The sequence below is a fragment of the Pangasianodon hypophthalmus genome, chromosome 7 (assembly GCF_027358585.1).
Source record: "Pangasianodon hypophthalmus isolate fPanHyp1 chromosome 7, fPanHyp1.pri, whole genome shotgun sequence".
Lineage (NCBI taxonomy): Eukaryota > Metazoa > Chordata > Actinopteri > Siluriformes > Pangasiidae > Pangasianodon > Pangasianodon hypophthalmus.
Genome location: NC_069716.1, coordinates 8,287,835 through 8,310,067, shown reverse-complemented (window position 1 = coordinate 8,310,067; position 22,233 = coordinate 8,287,835). Strand labels below are relative to the sequence as shown.

General features: G+C 38.3%; 1 protein-coding gene across 4 annotated transcripts in view; it reads right to left on the bottom strand.

Annotated features, from left to right (window-relative positions):
* The window catches only part of flt4 (fms related receptor tyrosine kinase 4), a 49,940-nt gene that overhangs the window by 10,208 nt on the left and 17,499 nt on the right, over positions 1-22,233 (bottom strand). The window contains exons 2-20 of one of the 4 annotated variants that reach the window (XM_026940676.3): positions 19,995-20,088; positions 18,929-19,197; positions 16,630-16,754; positions 15,129-15,303; positions 14,415-14,557; positions 12,929-13,100; positions 12,694-12,811; positions 12,180-12,355; positions 11,834-12,002; positions 9,242-9,368; positions 8,688-8,796; positions 7,447-7,785; positions 5,261-5,407; positions 2,936-3,085; positions 2,289-2,401; positions 1,777-1,912; positions 1,120-1,224; positions 536-649; positions 322-410 (exon numbers count right to left, since the gene is read on the bottom strand). In XM_026940676.3, the coding sequence (XP_026796477.1) occupies positions 322-410; positions 536-649; positions 1,120-1,224; positions 1,777-1,912; positions 2,289-2,401; positions 2,936-3,085; positions 5,261-5,407; positions 7,447-7,785; positions 8,688-8,796; positions 9,242-9,368; positions 11,834-12,002; positions 12,180-12,355; positions 12,694-12,811; positions 12,929-13,100; positions 14,415-14,557; positions 15,129-15,303; positions 16,630-16,754; positions 18,929-19,197; positions 19,995-20,088 (2,870 nt within the window). The remainder of the gene's footprint in view (positions 1-321; positions 411-535; positions 650-1,119; positions 1,225-1,776; positions 1,913-2,288; positions 2,402-2,935; positions 3,086-5,260; positions 5,408-7,446; positions 7,786-8,687; positions 8,797-9,241; positions 9,369-11,833; positions 12,003-12,179; positions 12,356-12,693; positions 12,812-12,928; positions 13,101-14,414; positions 14,558-15,128; positions 15,304-16,629; positions 16,755-18,928; positions 19,198-19,994; positions 20,089-22,233) is intronic. The other 3 variants (XM_026940677.3, XM_026940678.3, XM_026940679.3) reach the window with 3 other exon arrangements.

The following is a 22,233-nucleotide window of genomic DNA, read 5'->3' as shown; positions in this document are numbered from 1 at the left end:
TTCACCATCCCCAGGTTAGTGGCTGTAATGTGATGGGAAAAGCTATTTACTAGGTGGGAACTGGCAAAAAGACTAAACTGGGGAGGAAAATGGGAGAAAAAAGTAATAAAAACAAGAAAATAAATGATCTCTGTCCACTTTATTGCATCATCAAAACCCAACACATGATATAGATCTGATTTACCCAAACACATGTAATTTGTGGCCCCAGAACTTCGTCTACATGGGTTTACATGCACATGATTTTGGGCCATATATTTATGACCGTGATGGCTTACATCACTGAGAACTAATAGCACCTCAAACCTCTCTGAATCATACCCTGTATGGCAGGAAAAATTCCCTCTTCGCCCGCAGGTAGTTGGATAGATTTCCGTATTTGCAGTACTCCACCACAACCATGAGGGGACCTTAAAAACGACAAGGACTTAAATAAGTTGAGAGTAGACAAAAACAAAGGAAAATCTCTTGGATGATATTTGATTGTTACAGGTTATAGATCTTGATCATCTACATTTGGAGCAGTTGGACTAACCGTTGGGTTTGGTGCAAGCTCCCAACAGGTTGACCACATTCAGATGGTTTCCTATGTGAATGAGGATTTTCAGCTCAGACATGAGGGCTTTATGTTCACTGGCCGTCGCTCCCTCTATGATACACAAACACACACAATACAACTTAAAGCAGTTTGAATGAATATCTTCATCATGCTAATCACAGCCTAAATGGTGAATACACAATCCTGCTCTATTCAATACCTGAAAAATGCCACTGATGGGCCAACTCTTTTATGATAATCCAATTTACACTAAAATACCCAACATCTCATCTTCCTCTCAGTTATTATTAATATAAAGAATATTTGGGGAGGTAGGGAAGTAAATACAAAAAACCCATTCACATGCTTAGGGATTTGATGTCAGGTGTACGTGCAAATAAAATAATCATACACCAAAAAATAAACCATTATATTATGTTTTCATTTTTGCAAAGGCTATATTTTTGCAAAGTGAGACAAGTTTAATACTGAAAGTTATTTTAGAATTATTCCTTTTACTTAAAAAAATTTAAAATGGGTCATTTTGACCCAAACAAAACATAAAGACTAATCCTTCTAACCTTTGAGCATCTTAACAGCCACAGTGCCTAAACTGCTCTTCTTATCACTGCCATAGATGGAGGCCTCAATCACCTTCCCAAAAGCGCCGTGACCAAGCACCTTCCCTGTTAAAAGATAATCAAAAATGATATTATCACTTAATTAGTGATGAACCAATATGAAAAGTTCAAAGTAGGATAATGGTACAGTTCATTATTAGGATATTTCATGCTTCTTTTATAGTCTTGGTTTGTAGTCTTTGTGCAGTAAAAAAAAAAAAAAAAAAAAAAAGCTATTTTGATTGATCACAGGATGACAATACTCCATCCACAGGGCACATATTAGTGGTTTATGCTTCACAATTTGTAGTTTATCAAAACTGTACAAATACCAACATACCAATTTTAAAATTAAGAATACCTGCTTTCCCTATTTTAAAAAATCTAGCATTTATAAATAACAATTTTCAGTAGCAGCAGCAACCTGGCCAGGATTAAGCCGTTAATGAAGATGAATGAATAACTGAATAGTTATATAGCATAAGATTCCCCTAACATGGTATACCAGTTTATAATCCCATCTCTAATTACTATACTGTTAATACTCTCTGTTTGAAGCATACCTCTTTCCTGTATTGATCTGAAATTAAATACAGATTATTTTTTACCACTGCGTACCAAGCCGCAAACGGTCCCTTGAAATTTCCCATTGGCTGGAATCGTAGGGCAGATATTCACACTGTTCTTCCAGAGGCACCTCGCCTGGATCCATGATAATGGACAAATAGCTTGTCTTGATATCAGCTGGGTTCACCTGCAGGACAGCATCACAACAACATTACCACCAGCTCAGGCTGGCCTTTGTAGTGCAGAACTGTTAGCTGGAGGTCAGCCAGGAGCAGCAATTTCTTCATGTAGATATAGACTGTGACCCCCATTTCAAACAGCAGCAGTCACCTAAACTCTGCTCAGTCAGATAGTAATGGGTTTTCTGATTCATTTGGCTTAGGGCATGGTATAGACTTTAAACTGCCTGGAACAGACCAGTGCTTGGGAGAACTGTGAGATTTTTGCAGGGGCTCAGATTAACTCAGAGCCACGTGGAATAAACAGTGATGTGCATAAGCTGTGAATAAGCTGTGATTTAGGAGCAAACCCAGCATGGTTCGGAAATCACAATTCAAACCTACACTGACCCGCTTGACATTGCAGAAGATGAGGATGAGAAGGACCCAAAAGAAGATGGCGATTACTCCGGTGCCGATGAGGATCACAATTTCCACATTCGTGCTGTTGTCAGATCCTGATGGAGGAAAATGTGTGACATAGTATGAGGCATGAGGTCATTTCCTGTCATCTGTGCCTATTTACCCGATAGAACATCCTTCAAAACACACTGCCCTTCCCTGTTCCAAACTTCCACCAAACACACAAGAGCCGGTATCAATAATTCCGGCCTCACTGTGTGAAAGGACACTTCACTTTATTGTGTCCTCCCTCACAGTGGAATTAGTGCACTTACTAACTTGAGTCACCAGATATAAAAAGAAATTACCTACTAGCTTCCAACTTACAGCTGTATACACATTTTTAGCAAAACGTATTAGGTGTGTCAAGCTAATAAATATCTTGAATTTAAAAAGGGTCAAACATATCTTTATATAACATATTATGATATTTTTTAAATGATATACAGGTCGTTGCAACTGTTAGTGGGTGTTTGGCACAGGTGTGTGTGTCAGCTACAGGTTAGAAAAGGTCCTTGAAAAGATTATAAAAAGACATGTGGTAAATCATGTACTACAGCGAATTGTATAGGCAATAACGAGAATCTCACCGATGACAGACACTGTTGCTGAGGAGTGAATGCAGCCTCTTTGGTTGCAGGCAGTGCATGTGTACAGACCAGCATCCTCCTCACGCACCCGCTGGATGCTGAGCGTCCGGTTAGAGTCCTGCAGAAGGATCCCTGCGCAAATCCACAAAGCTGTCAATCAAAATGTGCACAATGGTTGTCAATCAAATCTGCACACCATCTGCACTTTAGGGGCTGATTCTCGGTTCCAGTTTCAGAGCTGTCCCAGACTACTGTCATTAATATCTATATATCTAGATAGATAGATAGATAGATATCAGACTCTGTTAAATGACTGAATGGTAAAACAGATTTTGGCTCTGGGACACCATAAAGCAAGTTTGAAAATGTAATACACTGTGGTACCACCAGGGGGCAAGAGTTTATTATCATTGCTGTTGGTTCATTTAAATTCATTTTAATTCAGTTTTATTGGTATATCACTTTAAACAATATATATTATCAAAAAGCAGCTTTACATATTTAGATTTAGATCCCTAATGAACATTGTTCATTGTGAGTATACTGTGATTAAGAGTCCTGGAACACGCACAGGAATATTATTTTTACGCACAGGAAAGTTGTTTCATGTTAAAATGTGGGAATCAGCTCATTTAGTAATATTATATTTGACTCCTGGCTGCAGGAGTTTGTCTTCATGTGGATTTATAGAAACATCAGTCAGCTGTTGGCGTCCCCACTTCAGACTTTTGCATTACTATTTCACATGAACCACAGTACAAAAGCTGGATTACAAGCAATCATGTATAAGCTGTCTTTAAGAACTCAGTTTAAAAAACTACTACAGTGTGTCCTGTATAGTTATCAATATTACCACAAAAGTAATTTTTTAACAGAGCAACCATTTAAAGGTTAATGTTGCTAACAAGTCTATGACCAAATTTATTTTCACATAGCTTCAGTGCCTGGTTGATCACATCAATTTTGTTAATGTCATTTTTTTTGTCTGTTCCTTTAAAGAAGCAGTCTGAAAATTTGAGAATCCTCTGCTGCCTGCGAGGCGAACTGCAATCGCTATGAAAACTTTCATAATGAAAACAACCTTGCCCTTTTATCTCTACATGCCTTGTGGGTTGCAACTGATGGAAAACGTGCAGTGCGGAGCAGCTGTGCTTCAGTAGTGACTATATTTCAGTGCCCGGAAAATGTCAACAGAAACTACTTAGATTTATTGTGTGGAACAACTGAGTGTTTTAGGTGCCCTTCAAATAATTTGATTATTACAGATTATTAGATACCCTCCTGCAAACGCTTTAAAATACAAACTGTGCCTTTAAGATATAACAGCTTCTACATTGTTATTACTGTGGTGTTGTCCAGGTTCCAAGGCCTAAATGAAGTGTCATATTATATTATGTGAACAACACCCAGACTACTGCCATGCGCTAATGCTCAGGTTCTTCCTGCAGCGAACATCACATAAGACTTCTACTTGAGAGCTATGACTTACTGACTGTAATTGGTAGCAGGAGAGCATCAGGGTAGCCTTACCCTTCACCTAAAATACTAGACTGCATTTGTTTAATGACCCCCATGCCAGAGTGTTTATGTGTCCAATTAGTTAACATGAAACATAAGGTCAGAGGAGATAGACTAGGTCACAAAGTCTGTAAAAAAATCCCTGTGATCCCTCTATGGAGTATAATTAATCAGAGGCGAATCTGATTCAGCACACATTACAACCAGGCACCCTGGCAGCATAGCAGCCTGCCTCCTTTATTGAACTCTGCTTGCTCTGCACACACACATAGACACACACACTGCAAATATACAAAAAAGTACTGTAAATCCTGTTCAACAGCGAGGCTTGGTGGACTCATAATCCATAAACACACACATTCATTTCAAAAGCTGTCATCACGCATAGCTCCCTTTCATTTCTGTTACATTCCAATGCCAAAGCTTCACTTCCCTGCTCCAGTGGTCCACCCAGAATCTGTCTATCACACCAAATGGAGCTCCACCACACACTTGAATGAATACGTCTTTTTTAGCGTGTGTGCATGTATGTGTTTGCACATATTACAGCATATGTTACAGCTGATAAAATTCTTATAGCTCTTCAAGCTAAACTGGATTTGAATATTTATGGTAATTTGAAGAGAAATAAATACAAGGCGGGTCAACTAGAAACTACCAACAACTGTAAAATCTGTCCATATACAAATACAAAGCGACTTGTTTTCGACTTGTGACTTGTTTTCAAGTAATAATTATGTTCTCTGAATCGACATCCGTTTTTCTGATATATGATGTGCAATGGAAGAGGAAAGGTCAGAAGCTGACCTGATATTTGGTGGAGGGGCTGGTTGTCTTTAAACCAAGAGAGTTGGGGAGAGGGAGTGCCTTCCACATCGCACTCCATTAGCAGAGACGCGCTGACATTCACTGTCTGATTGATAGGGTTGTGCCGGTACCTTGGGGCTTCCAGGGCTGAGGAAGAGAAAGGGAAAGAGAGTGAGACAAAATAAAATAGGCAAACAAATTGAATGACGCAAAGAAAGACAAAGAGGAAGTCAGAAAATGAAAAAGCAAGAGACTAAAGAATAAAGAGATGTTGTGCAACTCTGGTCATGTGTAGTGACATATCAACTGTGGATTCACAGCAGGGTTAATGTCTTAACCCTGTTCTTGTCCATGTGTTTCCTCCAAGGACTGAAAAAATACAAATTTCAGCTTTCTTAAAAATATAAAGGCAAGGAGGGAGACTGACTAAGTCTACATAAATGATTCTTCAGAGATTCTGGTAAAAGTTATATATAGAACTGTGACAGTTCAAAGAACAATATAAGTAGATAAATGGTTAATGCGGTGCCATTCAAATAATGTGACAGTTGCCTCCATGAGGTCATTTAAGCTATTAAAGTCTCTCCTGTATTCACACTGAGAATTCATCAGCACTAACAGATTCTCGATTCTGATTGGCCAGAAGGTGTTGATTCATTTTCTGCAAGAGCAGCTCTGACAAGAGCTCCAGGACATTGCAAATCACACATTGGATATATAATATATGGGTAATATTAAAAGTTGATGACTTAAGTCAAAATGTTACATTAATATTTACATGAGAAATGACAGTGTACGCAGCTGCTTAAGTTGATTTTCTGAGATCCGTTCAGATTAAGCAAAACACCTGCGTGTAGTTGCCTGATTTTTCTGGAGTGGAAGAGTCTGAGACCATGTTTTTCAATAGCATCTGACTTTTTCTTTGTTGTCAACCTTAATATGATGTAACATAAAATCAAGAGGAAATTTGAAAATGAATAGTAAAAAAGACTAATATAATAATATATGAAAGGAAAGATGGCAAGCATTGAATAAACATTGAATAAGAGTCTAGTATACAGTATATTGCTGCATGAATAGTCCTAGTCATAATTATGACATTAACCACTGCAAATTTGGTTTAATTTAATAATATGGCTTCCACCCGCATTACTCAGCAGCTTATAAAGTAGCAATTTCTATTATTTTTCATTTAAACGTTTATATCTTGCTCTAACAGTTAATTGTGTGTACAACTTGGGATATAAGCTATTTTATCATGTTTTTAATTCACCCTTATAAAACCCTTATATTTAATTCACCCTTATAAAATGTCGATTTTTTGTTAATTTGAAATTTTTTAGAGGGTAAGCTGACAAAGCATTCACCTGCTATGCCTACAGCTCACTTTAAGTAAGAGTTGTTAAAAATTTTATCTATAAAAATTCCTCTGCTGTCTCCAACGATGTCCTCCATGTGGAAAACTTTTCTTTCTACTCTTCTCTGGTGTGATTAATTAATAATTAATTAATTAATTGTGCCATATTTATGTATTTAATATTGGCCTTGAATGTTTTTGTAGTGTAGTTTTGTAGATTTACAACCCAAAACATACAGTTCATTGTAACAACCACATTGTGGTTACATCAAACTGATAGTGGATTTAATACTGCTCTTTGCTTGACCTGCAAAACAGGGTCAGAGTCACGAGGTTATCCCAGGGGACTCGGGGCACAAGGCGAAGGACACCCTGGATGGGGTGCCAACCCACACACCACGGACAATTTGGAAATGCCAGTCAGCCAGTCAGCCTACGTCGCATACATCCTACAGTCTACAACACGTCTTTGAACTGAGGGAGGAAACCAGAGTATCCGGTGGAAACCCCTGAAGCATGGGGAGAACATGCAAACTCCGCTCACATAGGGCGGAGGCGGGATTCAACAGAGCTCACCCATCGTAACCCCTACGTCTAAAATAAAATAGGTCTAAATGTGCACAATTTCGGTATAAACTCCTCACTACGCACACTTAACTCAACTCTGGACACAGCCCTATGAGAAGAGATTTAGTAGGCATGACAACATCCAAAAGATTTGTTAAGAGCTAAAGTAGAAAAGCAAAATTTCATTCCAAGTCCAAAGTTTATATTATAAAAGCTCATACACACAACATCGCTCCAAGATAACCTTGCTAGAGGCCCTTACCCTTCACAGAAACGTATTTGCGGTGGCAGTGCTTCTCACCACTCCGCCGGTTCTGCACCTCACAAACGTAGTTGCCTTCGTCCTGCAAATGCACGCTGGGAATTCTCAGCTCCAGCACCCAGTTGTTAGTGGATTTGTGGAAGGAGAGTTCCCCGCCCAGAGCCTCAGCATACTGGTGCAGGCTCTTGCAGTCCTCTGGGGGCACGGCCTGTGGGTCTAGACGATACCAGCGCAGGTTCTCATACGTGTAGTTGTCAGCGCTGCATTTCAAATAAACAGGCTCCAGTTCCAGTGGCTCCTCCGACGGCTCCATCTCAATCCCAAAGCCTTCTGGAATGGCTAAACAGAAAGAGGTGGTAAAATCAAGTGTGAAATGGAGTACAGAAATATTCCCTTTGGTTTAACCATTTGAGACCTGCAGTCTTGGCAGTGGGACAAAATAAGGCATTGGTTTTAGGATCACTTTAGCTTCTCAGTTCTTCAAGTATGAGACACAAAAATTTGTTTCTTGTGAAAATAACGACATGGCATGAGAAATTAAATTTTGGTTAATGTAGACCAAATATTAGTTATCAAACTAACATGTCAATTTGTGAGAGAAAAGGGCTGTATTGCTATCTGGTGCATTCCTCAGTCTATGGCTATATGTATGTAGGTTTACTGTCATCCATTTTTTATCCATCATCTTTTACCTTTTTGCACTGGTAAGTACAGCTACAGATTGTAGGAGTCTCCTATTTAAAAAGCATAGCGGTGCTTATTGAGTGACATACAGTATCATATTATCTGTGGTTGTGTTGTTTCTGGAGATATGTAACTTAAAAAAAAAAAAAAAAAAAGTCAAATATAAGGCTTAATGTAGGTCTGAAAGTGTTGGTTAAGAGATTAGAGAGCTGGCCTTGAGGAGACCAGATTGTAGAGTCAATTACATTTTTAGGAAACATTTTTTGCTTATAACACAATGTTACAACAGCTTGAGTATGGAGACGTGATAAAAAAAACAATGAAAGTGCTTGCTATAATGACCTTACATAACATTTTGTATCAGCAGTTTGTAATCCAGTGGTATGAAGCCACGTGAACTTTTACTTAACTTCACACCTTGCTCATTTTATAAAGTGTTTGCAAGAAACACAACAGGACTAGGACTGAAAAAAATAGATTTTTATTCATTATGATTAAATAGTTAAAGGCACAAATACATATATTTGAGTGCTTCCCTTGGTGTAAACAGGACTTACTGGTCACATAAAAGTAGATAAGTCTCTCATCTTTTCCCACTTTGTTCTCAGCAGAACATTTGTACATGGTTGAAACATTTGCACTGCGTATAACCACACGGCCCACTGTCTGCAAAAAAAAAAAAAAAAAAAAAAACAAGCACATCAAATCAACAGATACTTGTCGTTTTCCCAGAAGCTGGGATCAAAGATGATGAGCTTGCTGGTTGATGACTCTTATTTTCCCTTCTGCCCCTCCCTTTCTCAGCCTACACAAAGGAAATGACCTCACAGGTGTGACAGAAAACAGGAAGCGAGTGTTCTGAGCATGCATGTTTATTCCCTGTCCCTCCAGGAAGTGTGGAAAGGAAGAAGAGTTTAAATATTTTGAGTGTGGAAAGACCAAAGCTCATCACCTCTCCCACTCCTTGTGACTGACAAATGTTGTCAGGGTTCAGATATTTGGGTCACATATAAAAAAAGAATAATGCCAAGAGTTCATGTTTGTGAACATTCATATAATGGCTCAGTGTCCTGTTGGATGATATTAAGGCAGAAGGTATTAAAAAACAAACCTTTTGCTTGCCATCCACTTGCTCTGTCCAAGTGTTCATGCTGTCGATTGTGTTCAGAGTGTGTTCCAAGTACAGATCAAGCCAGTCCTGACAGAGAGGGACCTTGTCTCGCTGGCTTCTATGAGCTCTATAAAAGTTGGGAACCATATTAGTCTCTAAAATAACATGCAAACAGATACATACTTTGCATATTTCCAAATCTTGTCTCTCTGAAACCATTTTATGAAATCAAATCTTTTTAATCTACTGCAGTAAAGTCTTTTTAGAGTAGAAGAGATCCTAATATTTTATTAAAAGGAGCACAAAAAGCACAAAAAAGGTCCTAAAAACTGAGATGAAAGACATAATAGACTTTCTAATCAATAATGCATAAGACCTTTTCAATTAAAATGACAGTTGATCAGAATTTAGTGTGGTTTGCTATGACACTTTAATTAAATTATGACTTTATATAACATGCTTGTACAATTTTATATGCAAACCCCAGAGGATAATCATTAGGAAGCAAATTTAAGTACAATTCAATTTAAATAAATAGCTTTATTCAGTCTAATCTCTACCTCTAGCATCTGTAACATATGTGTGATTACTGTAGACAATAATTTCCTAATGTTTGCCAGTTTACTCAAACTCACATTAAGTCTAAGGGTGCTTATTAAATTCCAACAATAAATGAGATTATACTACAATTCAAATCTATAACTAATACACAAAAAAATAAACATCAGTATGTGACTGATCATTTTGCACCAGTGAACAATATTCTGGAAATCCAACTTTAACGTTTATATAATTAGGTGGTGCCAGCCCATGTCTAAAAACAACATGCCACACAAATTCTTCTCTTTGGAAAAGTAGTCCCATCTCTGCAAGAACTAAATATGCAGATTTAGAGCTTTGTATTCCTGATGTATTCCTTTAAGCCCTTGTTACTAGCAAGAACATTTGTAGATTTTTAGGACAAGGAGAGGAAAAGTGGGTGTCTGATGATGAACCCTACATCCTCCATGACTATTGTCTTGTGTGTGTGTGTGTGTATGCTTGTGTTTATTTGTGAGAGAGATAGACAGGATGTGCAGATAGACACAGGAAGCGCTTTTAGACTCTTCTGCCTTCCTGTGGATGATGAAGGTTAGAGAAGGATGCACATGAAGGCCACACACTGTATTTGGCTTCTATATTATTTACAAGGTAGAGCTGGCATATAAAAGTAATTTTCTCTCTATAGGTAGTGTGGGATCAGAAATGGAATGACCTCTGAAAAATTGGTAGCGCATACACTGGAGAGCTGAATGCTGGGGAAATGTGCTTGCAAATGTCTAAATGAAGCAGCTGGCAAAAGGAAATTGGACCACTCCAAAGTATTACGACCTTGCATTTAATATTCCTATATGCATGTGTGTGTGTGTGTGTGTGTGTGTGTGTGATGCACAGAAATCAAGCACTCTGAGCATCTGTGTGGGAGTGATGTGAATATATAAGAGATGTTGTGCTTGCCTGCAGCTCACGCTAAAAGCTGCCCACACACAGCTGCATCAGTCTCCACTTGAACTAAAGCGACTGCAGCATGGCGTGACTACACAGCCATGGAGGAAGCCAAAGAGTGAACATAGGAAGCAGGTAGGCACTCTGAGGTCTCAGCACTGTAGAATTAGCTTGTCTTTCCAGGGCCAAAGGATGCTATCATGACCCCGTGCTGTCTTAGTGCTTCCTGTTGTTTGGATGACCCATCACTCCTTGCATGCAGCACAGCTTCTCAAATGCAGACTTGGCTGGGTGGAGCACTAAAAATATCTGCGTATGTTAAACATGGGAGAACCGATGCCATGCCGTAGGCCTCTCTGCTCTTACAACTGAGAAAATAAATGTCATAGACTGAAAACACAGGGGTGAAAACCTCTTCTACAGGCAAGCAATGGCTGGCAGAGTGCCAAGAGGGACAAAAACTATCCGCTCTGAACTTGAAGTGAACCATTGAGGTCTTGTGTTTAATGTTTATGAGCGATTTCGACAGCTTCAGGAACAAACCTAATACTCCCATTGACACGGGTCTGAGGTGCAGGCGAAAATCCCTTTAGTGTAGCAATATCCTGAGACTTAAACTTGTTTTGAGTACATTAGATCCTCCAGGTCTTTCAGTTTTGACAGATGTATGTGTTTACCAAAGAGCACCGGAAATAAATTATGATGTTCAGCAGATCAAGCATTCACAATAGGCTCAAGGCAGCATGGAGACTTTGAGTGAAACATTTGGCTGTCTGACCAGACCACCTCTGCCTGAAGCTTTACATAAGATGAAACCAATACGCATGACACATCCAGATTTCTGTAAAGGTGCTTTGTGTGAATGTATATACAAATAGAATTAAATTAAAACAGGCACAGTGATACTCTTTTCAACAAGTTATTAGATTCATGCACATTATTTTACATATCAAATTCTATAAATAGATTTAAAAAAATAACTAAACATATATAATAATGTACGTATATAAAAACTATACATAAGTAAATCAATGAAAAAAACACAGAAAGATTTCTCGATAGTGTTGCAAATGCATCTCACTTGCTGTCTCTAAACACAGCACTTACGGTGTTCTTTGGGTGGAATTAAGGCCGCAGGGGCTCCACGGTCTCCACTGCCAGGTGATATTTGTTGGAGGAGGATAACCTGTGGCTGTACAAGTGAGGGTCTGTCGACTTCCCTTCCTGTAGGGGTTAGAAGGTGCCGCTGCCTCCTTCTCATGGATCTGAGGTGGCACTTCACAAAGAAATTGAGAAACATCAAGAAAATAAGAGTTCCAAAGAATAAAGACAAATTACAGTTTAATAATTCAGTGATAGTTGGCTGTAAAGGGTGACTACATCCAGCTTACATTGTGGAGGGAGAGAGAGAGAGAGAGAGAGAGAGAGAGAGAGAGAGAAAGAGAAGCGTTACCATTGACTATCAGAATAAAGTGGAGTTTTTTCTCTATGGCTGCAGCACTGTTCTTCAGAACCAGGGTGTAGTCTCCTGCATCCTCTCTGCGCACGTCCCTGATCTCCAGGTTATGACTGTGGATCTTAAACCGGCTGAACTCTGGCCGCCTTGTTATCACTGTCACATTTTTACACCTGTACATGCACAACGACAATAGCTGCTGAAGACAAGATGTGTCACAGAAATGGCCTGCATTTATTTGACCAAAATTTTTTTTTTTCATTACACCAATGTGGATTTAGCAAAAAAAAATAGATTTAGAATCTCCATCAATTTTTATTTCTATCAAAACATATCTTGAATCGTTGAGAACCCTAAAAGTCCCCATAGGACACAATAAAAATTTGTGGAGTTTCAATATCAATTTTGCAAAGACCAATACTGAAATAGCAATTAATAAACACCCTAGCGGGTGTTATGTACATATAATTCAAATAGCCATTTTTTTGAACAATTGAATTCCTGAGCCTACCAGTGGGTGACTGGAATGGGATATGCAGACACTTTCACTAACAGCTTGACAGACTTTTGTCCAGCTGTAGCTTCCACCACAGAGCCGTTCCTGTAGTCCAAACTAATGAATGGCTTCTCTGAAATAATAAGAATAATAGGAGGTAAGGATAGCATTCATTGTCATTGAAACTATCTTTGGATTCTCTAGATCAGTGATGAACATAATCGTACTCCCTTCATTCCTTAAACCTTACCGTGCACTATGACCAATGTGGACAGTTCCAGACTCCTCTCCACGCCATTGGCTGAGCAGGTGTAGTAACCAGAGTCATTGATGTTGACATTGTGGATAGTGAGAACGCTGGTGGCTTCTGTGGCTTGTGTTATGCTGTTGCGAATGGACTGAAAGCTCACCACTCTGTTCTCCTGTGAGCACAATGACAACCATACCTCACATCAAACTGGCCTCATTTTGAGCATTGAAATTTTTCATTTTCCATTAATATTAATTTCAAATGTTATTTTTTAGGAAGGGAGTAATAAATGCAATTCATCATTTTAATGCTTCTGTATACAGCTACCTTAGGCCTAAGTGCTTCGCTGGTTGGATGTAGGAAGACGTCTAAATTACATACAGGTAATGCAACAACAGCTTATTAGCTCATTCTATTTTTGTAGAGGAGTAGAGGCAAAGGAGGGACTCAATGACTATGTTGTTTCAATTCAATTTCTAATAATTAGCCGTTATATAATCATTCTACCCCCTTCACATTAATGTGAAGCAGGAAAGCTGATATTAATACTATATAGCTACCTTAGGTTCCATTTAGCACTTGAATAGCTTTTGTCAATGTAATGTCGTAGTCAAGTCACTTAGCTACCAAGTTCAAGTAAAGGCTCATGTCAGCAGTTCTTTGCTTAGTCCGAGATTTAAGCTAGGTCTACTTCATATCCAAGACCAGTCCAAAGCCTTAATCCACTAATAAATTTCAAGTCAAGTCCCCAGTTGGGTCTTAAGGTTGAGGATGGGGTGGGTCCTTTTCTCAACTCAGGTAGAGTGGTTGATCTAACCACCTTCATGTATTCGTAATCTCAAAAATACACAAAATTCTCAAAAGATTTTCACTTCCAAATCTGATTTCATAAGTTCAAGTCCATGTTTGAAGTCTAGTTACAAGTCCAGGACTACATCACTGGCTTCTGTTTAGGTCCCAGTTTCTAAGTCTCAATTTTCTATGCCTATCTGTGAAATAAAAGTATTTTGTGAGGAAATTGAGGCTGAAATGAATCAAACAGCTGAGGACAAATAATTCATACAATATAAAAGGATAAGACAATCTTATATGTCATATAGTAGCTGTATAGTATATGTAGCTTTTTGGGTTAAATGCAGCGCACAAATTCCGAGTATGGGTCACCATACTTGGCCACACGTCACTTCACTTCACTTTTTAATATATTTATGGTCCAAATTGCTGTTTGTTTGCTTACTGTCTAGCAAACAAACTACAATCTACAGGATTGTTTATTTCTTATAGCACTGTAAATTTATTATTTTTGATTTTCTTTAAGGTAAAGAATTTTTTTGTTGTCTTTAAGGTAACATGTTCAAGAAGTAGAATGTGTCTGTCAAGTGAATGGAAATTGATTTGTAGATATCCACTCCTGTCTCCACCTTTCATGAATGTAATTCATTGTGCTTTAGTCAACAGGACTCCATCTCTTGCAAAACATTTTTACCTTTTGTCCTGGGTAGGCCCATTTGAATTCCACGCCTGTGTTGTGCTCTACCAGTGCTGTGCAGTTGAGGATGAGGACATCGGCTCGCATTAGCTCGATGGGTGAGTCTTCAGGAAACAGCTTGAGGTCATAAAACTTTCTTCCTGCAGGGTGTCACAACCATCAGTTGGACAGTCAGCACTTTTACCATTTTAGGTTCAGTATAGACTTAGAGTCCACATAGATCTAAAAACAACACTTGCTGGATTATGATTAATTTTGGAGATGACTGACAATGACTGATGAGCTTAATCTCATCTCAAATTGGTGATCACAATAACCTGAACAAACCCTGTTAAGATAATATTTTGCTGAATGCTAACTTGCTTTTTTGAGTCCAAGCCATACTGCATAACTTCATGTCATTATCTCATGTTTAATTCAATATTTGTACTTAGAGTCGGCCAGTATTTAGTCTTATGCTCCAATAACTTTCCAAAATCTTGTAAGCTGAGGGTTATGCTAATGTTCTTCCACTCCAACTGAAAAGACTATAATAAGCTAATCTTCTGCCAATTCCCAAATATGACCAAAAACAGTTCACATTCTAATACATGTACTTTGAAATGGAGTGTGAAATATGAAATGTTTTGTAAATGATTACTTTTACTTCACTGGATCAACATGGATATCCATGTTGTATCTTTCTAAATATATACACGAATATAGTTTCACCTGTTTCCATCACAAAGTAGACCCTGGAACGGTACTCTCTGTCATGTAACGTCAGGGAACAGAAGAAGCCAAAAAACATGGTCATGCGGTAGATGACATGCCTGGGAACAGTCCAACCTCTCTTGCTGTTCCATGTGATCTCTTTACTTTCAAAAGGTACAGTGGGTTGCTCTAACTACAAAACAAAGGCAAGGGGGGAAATGTCAAAAAGTTAAAACAAATGCTGTTTGAATGGTAACACTTCATAGTTCCCAAGGCTACATAGCATCAGCATAAGCCCATCATAACAACCCACATAAACATTTTTGTTTGTATGATGGAGCAGCCATGGGTTATCATAAATACTGCTTTAATTAATGTTGATGTCAAGTTGACATAACACCTGAGTCAAGTGATATAGATGTGTGTTGACATAAGTTTGTGTTAAGACACTTTTAAGCTGACCTACATTAGACCGCCATGACAACTGACTTTGTATCTCGACATACTTCTAGCATGTACTGATATACTGTATTTCCGCTTATAGGATTTTTATGAATACTTAGAGAAATGCCATGACGCTATAGGGCTTTTCACACTGCACTTAACCCCAGGTTATCGTCATTCTAAACCCTGCTTTTAACCCTGCTTTTGCAGTGTTAATCCTGCATTGCGGTGCCAAACATGTACAGTGTGAAACAATGTAGTGTTAGAATGTTACAGCTTGATGTTTAGCAAGAGACACTCAATCAGAAACTGAACAGCGCACGCCTCATATTACATGTTTCGTACAGTCACAGAAACCCTGCGTGTTGTGTAAACAGTAGTTTCAGCATTTGAGCGGAAAAAAATGACGCTGCTATACAAGTAAACACAAGTCTCTCCATGCTTAAAAGGAATTTTAAAAATATTCCTCTAATTTGCTCATCTGTGCTCTCTTTCTTTTATTTTTTTGTCTTTGTTTTCTTGCCATTGTGTGTCTCACGAGGCTTAAAACAACCAAGGAGGATTTACGTGGCGACATTTTTTCTCACTGATGCGAAAGCGTGAGACAAGCCCTTATTAAACCGGTCACGTGCTGTATTAATCCAATCATGGTTGTTGGCACTGCAAATATGCAAATAAGAATGTTAATCCAGGGTTTAGGAATGTACAGTGATTAATAAATAAAAAATAAGTGATTAATAAATAACAATCATCAAGTTTGTGAGTGGTACAGTGACTAGCAACCATATGGGATTTTTGCTTTTGAAGCTTCCTTATATGCATCTTTCTATTTGATGCACGATATGCAATATGTGCAATATTTTCATTGCAATTATTATTACCACTTCACCCTTCACATGTGTATGAACCATTGTGTGTGCAACTTACAGATTATTGTTTGTAATGTGCCTTTTTTTTTACCATCTACACTCACCGGCTTGAATGACAACCATGTCAGTAGTCCAATGCACACGTGGTAATTATGGCAGTAAAAAAAATCACACTAATAATCTGTGCAGCATGGTGGCATACCTACCGAGAAGAGTGTGACATTTAGTTCAGGATCTGAGACCAGACATGGCACTTCGATGTGTGTGTCAGATGTTGTTATAAAGATGGTTTCCATGTTGTCATTTCTCTTGATAAATGGATGATCTGGGTCTTTAGGGGAAAAAAAATCAAGATTTTAAAAAAATGTCAGCCAGTTTGTGATTTGGTGGAAATCCTAAAAGAATGAAAGAACATATGAGCATAACCTGTGCTTCATGAAATATAACTTTCACCTCAAATGGCCTATAGTCTTCTGTACTCCAATGTAAAGCCCATATAAAATTCATGTCAGGCTATCCTTGTCAAAAAGTGTTGCCAGGAGAACAAATCAAGACCAAAACCATGGCATTAAGATTCATAACCATGCCATCCTCCTCAGATTTCTCTACAAAGTAATGTGGCTCATATTGTCATTAAATATCAAAGAAAGGGGCTTATAGTAACCTTCTCCAGATTTTATATGGCCATTTGCAAAGCCGCTAATCCAGTGATCTTCTATTAGGCAGAGGCCATATGAGGGTGCAGAAACCGCCCCAAGCTTTGTTTTCCACTGCGGGTGCTATCTGAATATCATACAGTGCTATATGCTTCTCTGAAAAGCTCCATTAGTTCTAAGCCCACCATTTTTTGTTCAAAGTAAAATCACTCCAGTCTTTCAGAGTGCAAACAAAAGCTTCTATCTGGAGGCTTATGTGTCGGTCTGTTGGTGGTCCACATACACAAGCATAACAGGAAAAATACACAATTCCCTTGAGTAATGGTGCTTAACAATAAATTAGTGTGAGGAGGAGAAGTGCCTTTTTGAGGGCTCTTCTGGTGGAGTAGGGGCAGCGATCATGAACGATGGAGGCAGTGTGTACAAGGCACGGAATGAGTATGTAGAATGGGGAAGGCACCTAACCAAATCCACATGCGGCCTGATCCGACCTACTTCATGCTCCTGCCTAATTTATAGCTGTGATTTCAGCTGCTTCTAATTAGACCCCTGGTAAGATCTATGGAAACCGTTTCGGCACCTTGTCAGGAGAAATAACTGGGCATTTCACAAAAGCAGACAAACTAGTGGGGCACCTGTATATGAATCTCTGACTCTGATGCTTTTTTCTTTCCAGCTCTAAAGATCGCAGCACCGCACAGGCCTCTAACACTGTCATCTGAGCTCAAAGCAACACCCAGACCAACTGCACGCAAATCAACTGCTTATAAACATTATCCCAACTACAGCCAAGAATGAAATTAGCCCTACAAACATGTACACTGTGCTCTTCTCAGTGCTTTTAAATATGTTCAACTTCTAAAAAAAGAAAAAGAAAAACATGATTATTTATAATCTCTCCAAAAACATCCTAATGGCATTGTTGTAACTGTCTCCAAAACAAAGAACATTAAGAATCATTAAGACATTATGAGACACAACACTGGGGCTTGTACTCAATAATTCTGTGTGTCTTTTCCCAGCAAAATGTATTTCTCTGTGACTTATTGTATGCTGAAGAGATTTTGTTGAGAAAGTCAATTTTAATTTAGTCCGGAAATATGCTGAAACTAGAACTCTTTAAAAACAAACACTGAATCCCATGTAAGTATGATTGAATCCTAAACAACACTTAGTCCCAAGTACTTGTCAATTGAAACTTTGTTTTGCTTCATTTATGAAGCAAAACCCTCGCCAAAATAATTTTCATTTTGAAATCAAGGAAAATGTGTTCATTTCACAAGTATGCAACAAGGGAGAATTTAGATTTAAAGAAAAATAGGACTTCATTCTTCCCATGAAAACACAAAAGCCAAAATGCAAAGCCAGAAACATAGTAGAAAAATACCTATGTAGTTGTCTTTTCATCAGATTAAGCCACATCTTTGCTTTTCTTACTTTTAGTCCTCAAGAAATGCAAACATATTCAAGCTATAATACTATTTGTCATTCTTTAAATGTTTGAATAAGGGCAACCATTCAGAATGTCCTTGTCTATCACTCAAAGAAAAGAGAAACTATATAATGAGATGTGCTAGCAAAGCACAGAAAATAATTTACAAAATAGGCATTCAGTTGCATCTGTAATGATGTCAGTGACTTAATCTGGGGAAACTAATTTCAATTGGAAATGACATGTCAACTGTCCTCTAAACCATTAAATATGACAAAAACATCTGTGGTGACTGCCTAAGGCCATTCAACTGACATAAACAAGTTCAAAATTCATTGAGAATGCACCATTGTTGAAAAAGAATTATGTTACACACAGTCATTACAAGATTTTCAAACAAACGCTGTCTCTAGTTACCTCGAACAAAGACATATAAACTGGCAGCTGTGGTTCCATCAATAACAGCTTTAATGTCCTGGTAGAAGCAACGGTAGTAGCCTGTGTCATTGCTCTGGGTTTTGGTCAGCACCAGGGTCTTGCAGTAGGGTTTCCCAGGCTCCCCCTGGCACTCCTGCACCCACAACGCTCTCTTATCCTGGGTGGGCAACTGCTGCCGATGTCGCTCACTAAGCACCTCTTTGCTGATAGACTGCTCTGGCCAGGTCCAGTCCAGAATGTGCTGTCCCCTGGGACAAGGTATCAAAAAGGTCACTAGCACCTTGAAAGCTTATGAGATAGATTCAGATTCAGAGTGTAATGACTATTGATATTCTGTGCAATGTTCAACTTCACGCTTATTCCATAATTTTATAATACACTGGGTTTTATGGCAGTCTCTTGAGTACTATTCTTGTTTTCCACCAAAAAAAAGCATATAAATGGCTCAGTAAATATCAGCACGCAGAATGAGAATTCCCAAATGACTTCAATCCAGACTAATGGTCTGTATGGCTTTATGCCCCTATCTTAGACTTACTTGGCACATACCAATTGTTATATTGCATATTTCAAAAGAAAACAAGATAACTTTCGATTTCCTCCCTAAAAAGATTATGCATACACTAATATTTTGAACTTGAGCCATAGCCATATAAAATACATAATGCCTCTCATGCTGGTTCATGGCCAAAATACATATTTTCTCTTCCCAAGCGGCATGTATGCTACTGCTGAAAAACAATTTATTCAGTAGATTCCTGGCTATGGCAGCTGTAGAAGAACCAGAGATTAATGAAGCTGCACAGCCCCCCGCAATATGTTCAAAGATACATTGCCGCTGGTGTTATCTGAAAATGGATTTAATCTTTCCCCTGCATTCCCATCCAAATGTAACATTCCCTGTATGTGTAAAGAACCTCCAGGCTATATGGTCCAATTCATCATGATTTCTTAATGTTTACTTAAAAAAACAGGTCCTGTATATCCTGGATACTTATCATACATACTGAGCACAAAGTTGCTTCAAGTCATTCTCAGAAATTACCTGCATGTAATAGTCAGTGTGTCATTGGCATCAATCACAAGCTGGTCTTTGGTGTTGAGAGTAGGTGGGGTCATAGAAAACCCAGCTACCAGACCTGGGAGAAAAAAGGAGAGTGGATTTAAGTCGTAAGCAATGCTTTGAACAGCAAGTCAAAATGTTTGTGACATAATTAGTTATGATCGATGTTCGAATGTCATTTCTTGATGGTTTTTCATTGCTTAACATACTAAACGTATGGTTACTTTTCTTCACCCCATTTTTCTCCCAATTTTGTCATTTTGCCAATTCCCACCCACTATCTAGCATCCATGTATCAGGCAAAAGCTACCAAGTGGGAGAAGGCAAGCATGTGCTTCTTTTCAAACTGCTGCTCATGCTACGTCACAGGGCAGCTGAACACTCTCAGGGGAAATGCTAACTGTCCTCCTGACTGTCCTCCTGTCACTGATGCACTGATGCTGGCTAGTACATGACTAGTGTCTCTCTAATTGATAGGGAAGCGGGTAATGCCATCCCTCCCACTCAGACAGCATGGCCAATTATTCTCTCTTGGACGCTCAGCCATGAATGGCTTTGGCATCGTTTTGTGAATTTGTTAGGCTGAACACTTTTCTGTTGTGCCACTTAGATAACATCTTAAACTATATTTTTTAACACTTAGTCAATTTAGAAAAAGTACAGACAGCCATATGACATATTTTTCACAGTCTTGGAGAGACTGAGGTAGGGTGATCCCAAATAAGTGCTAAGACACTAAATGACCTACCCCCAATGGGGAACAATGTCAGCTTATGGACAGCTAATAGCCCACTGAGGATGTATTAAGTATTAAGATTAAGCACAAGTATTAGTTTATATATTAGATATGGAATATTAGATATGGGCTGACAGTGGGCAGCGTAACGCATAACAAACCAGAGTGATGTGGACTGATAGCACTTTTTTTTTTTTTATGAATTAAATGTCATAAACAAAATTGGAATTACACTAACTGGGTAGAATACTTTAAAGCCATGGATATTTTCTACATTATTTTTTATATTCAGAAAATGTCAAAGGCATTTTACATAGATGCCATAAAGCATTTTAGTGAGTGTCCTAATGAGGCTCAAGGGTAGCAATGGGTCAATGGTTATACCAAGGTACAGTCCATCAGTGTTAATCTAGGATTTAGAAATTAAGATTTTAGGCCAATAAGTATCAGTTTATCAGAGTTCATCCATAGTGTAATGTCATGAATACCTGATATATAAGTAGACTTTAGTAAGGATGCAGTAGGTTCTGAACATAAATCTGGCTATTGATATTTTTCAGTAAAACAGAGTTAAATTTAACCAGGTTGCATTAGAGTGGGAGTATCAGCTGTTTTAAGAGCTGGAAAGAAATTACCTTATTAGGATGACATAGAGTTGGGGCAGAACCAAGTATGCAGAAAGATATATTAGATTTAGGGATTATCGAAGATATACTTTAAATCTGACAGGTAATCCAGACTAATCCATGGAATTACCAATAACGTATGTATAAATCAAGGCAGATTTATTCCTTTTTTAAGTGGTTGATCTTTGAAAAACCTATTAAGACTTTCTCTGCTGGTGAGCGTCAGATGTGAAAAAGACATAAGGCTAAAGGTCACAGCACACATGTCAAACGATCTCCGACCATTATTAGCACGCTCACAGATGAACTCTAAGGGAGGATGGCTGAGGAACATGTCACAGGACACATCGGGCACATCTGGAGATAATTACAGATGAAAGCAGTTCACGAAACGGGTAGACACATTACACTACATATGAAGACCTTGAGCTCCCATTTAACAGGATATGTTTAGAAAAGTAAGTAATAGTAAATAAAGACACTAAAATGAATTTTATACAGAAATAGTATCTTCTCATACATTCATGGAACAACTGAATTTGGAATCCACAAAGGACATAGCTGGAATCAGAACCAGAATCTGAATTGTTTATTCGTCATTAAATTTTGATACATAGAATATTATCTTTGGTAACTGGTATATAAAACCATTCCACTCGTCATACTTATGGCAAGTAAAGCATAAAACAGTGCATTGATGCATGAAGTAAGATATCTGACTTGTGAGATATTTTTGGATGTTGGCCTGATGTCAGTATCTAAAAGTCTGAGTAAAAAGAAAAAGTAAATGTACAAAATACTCTAAAGCTGAATAACCATTTTATCCACAGCATACAGCATAAGATCCTTTCACTCCTTA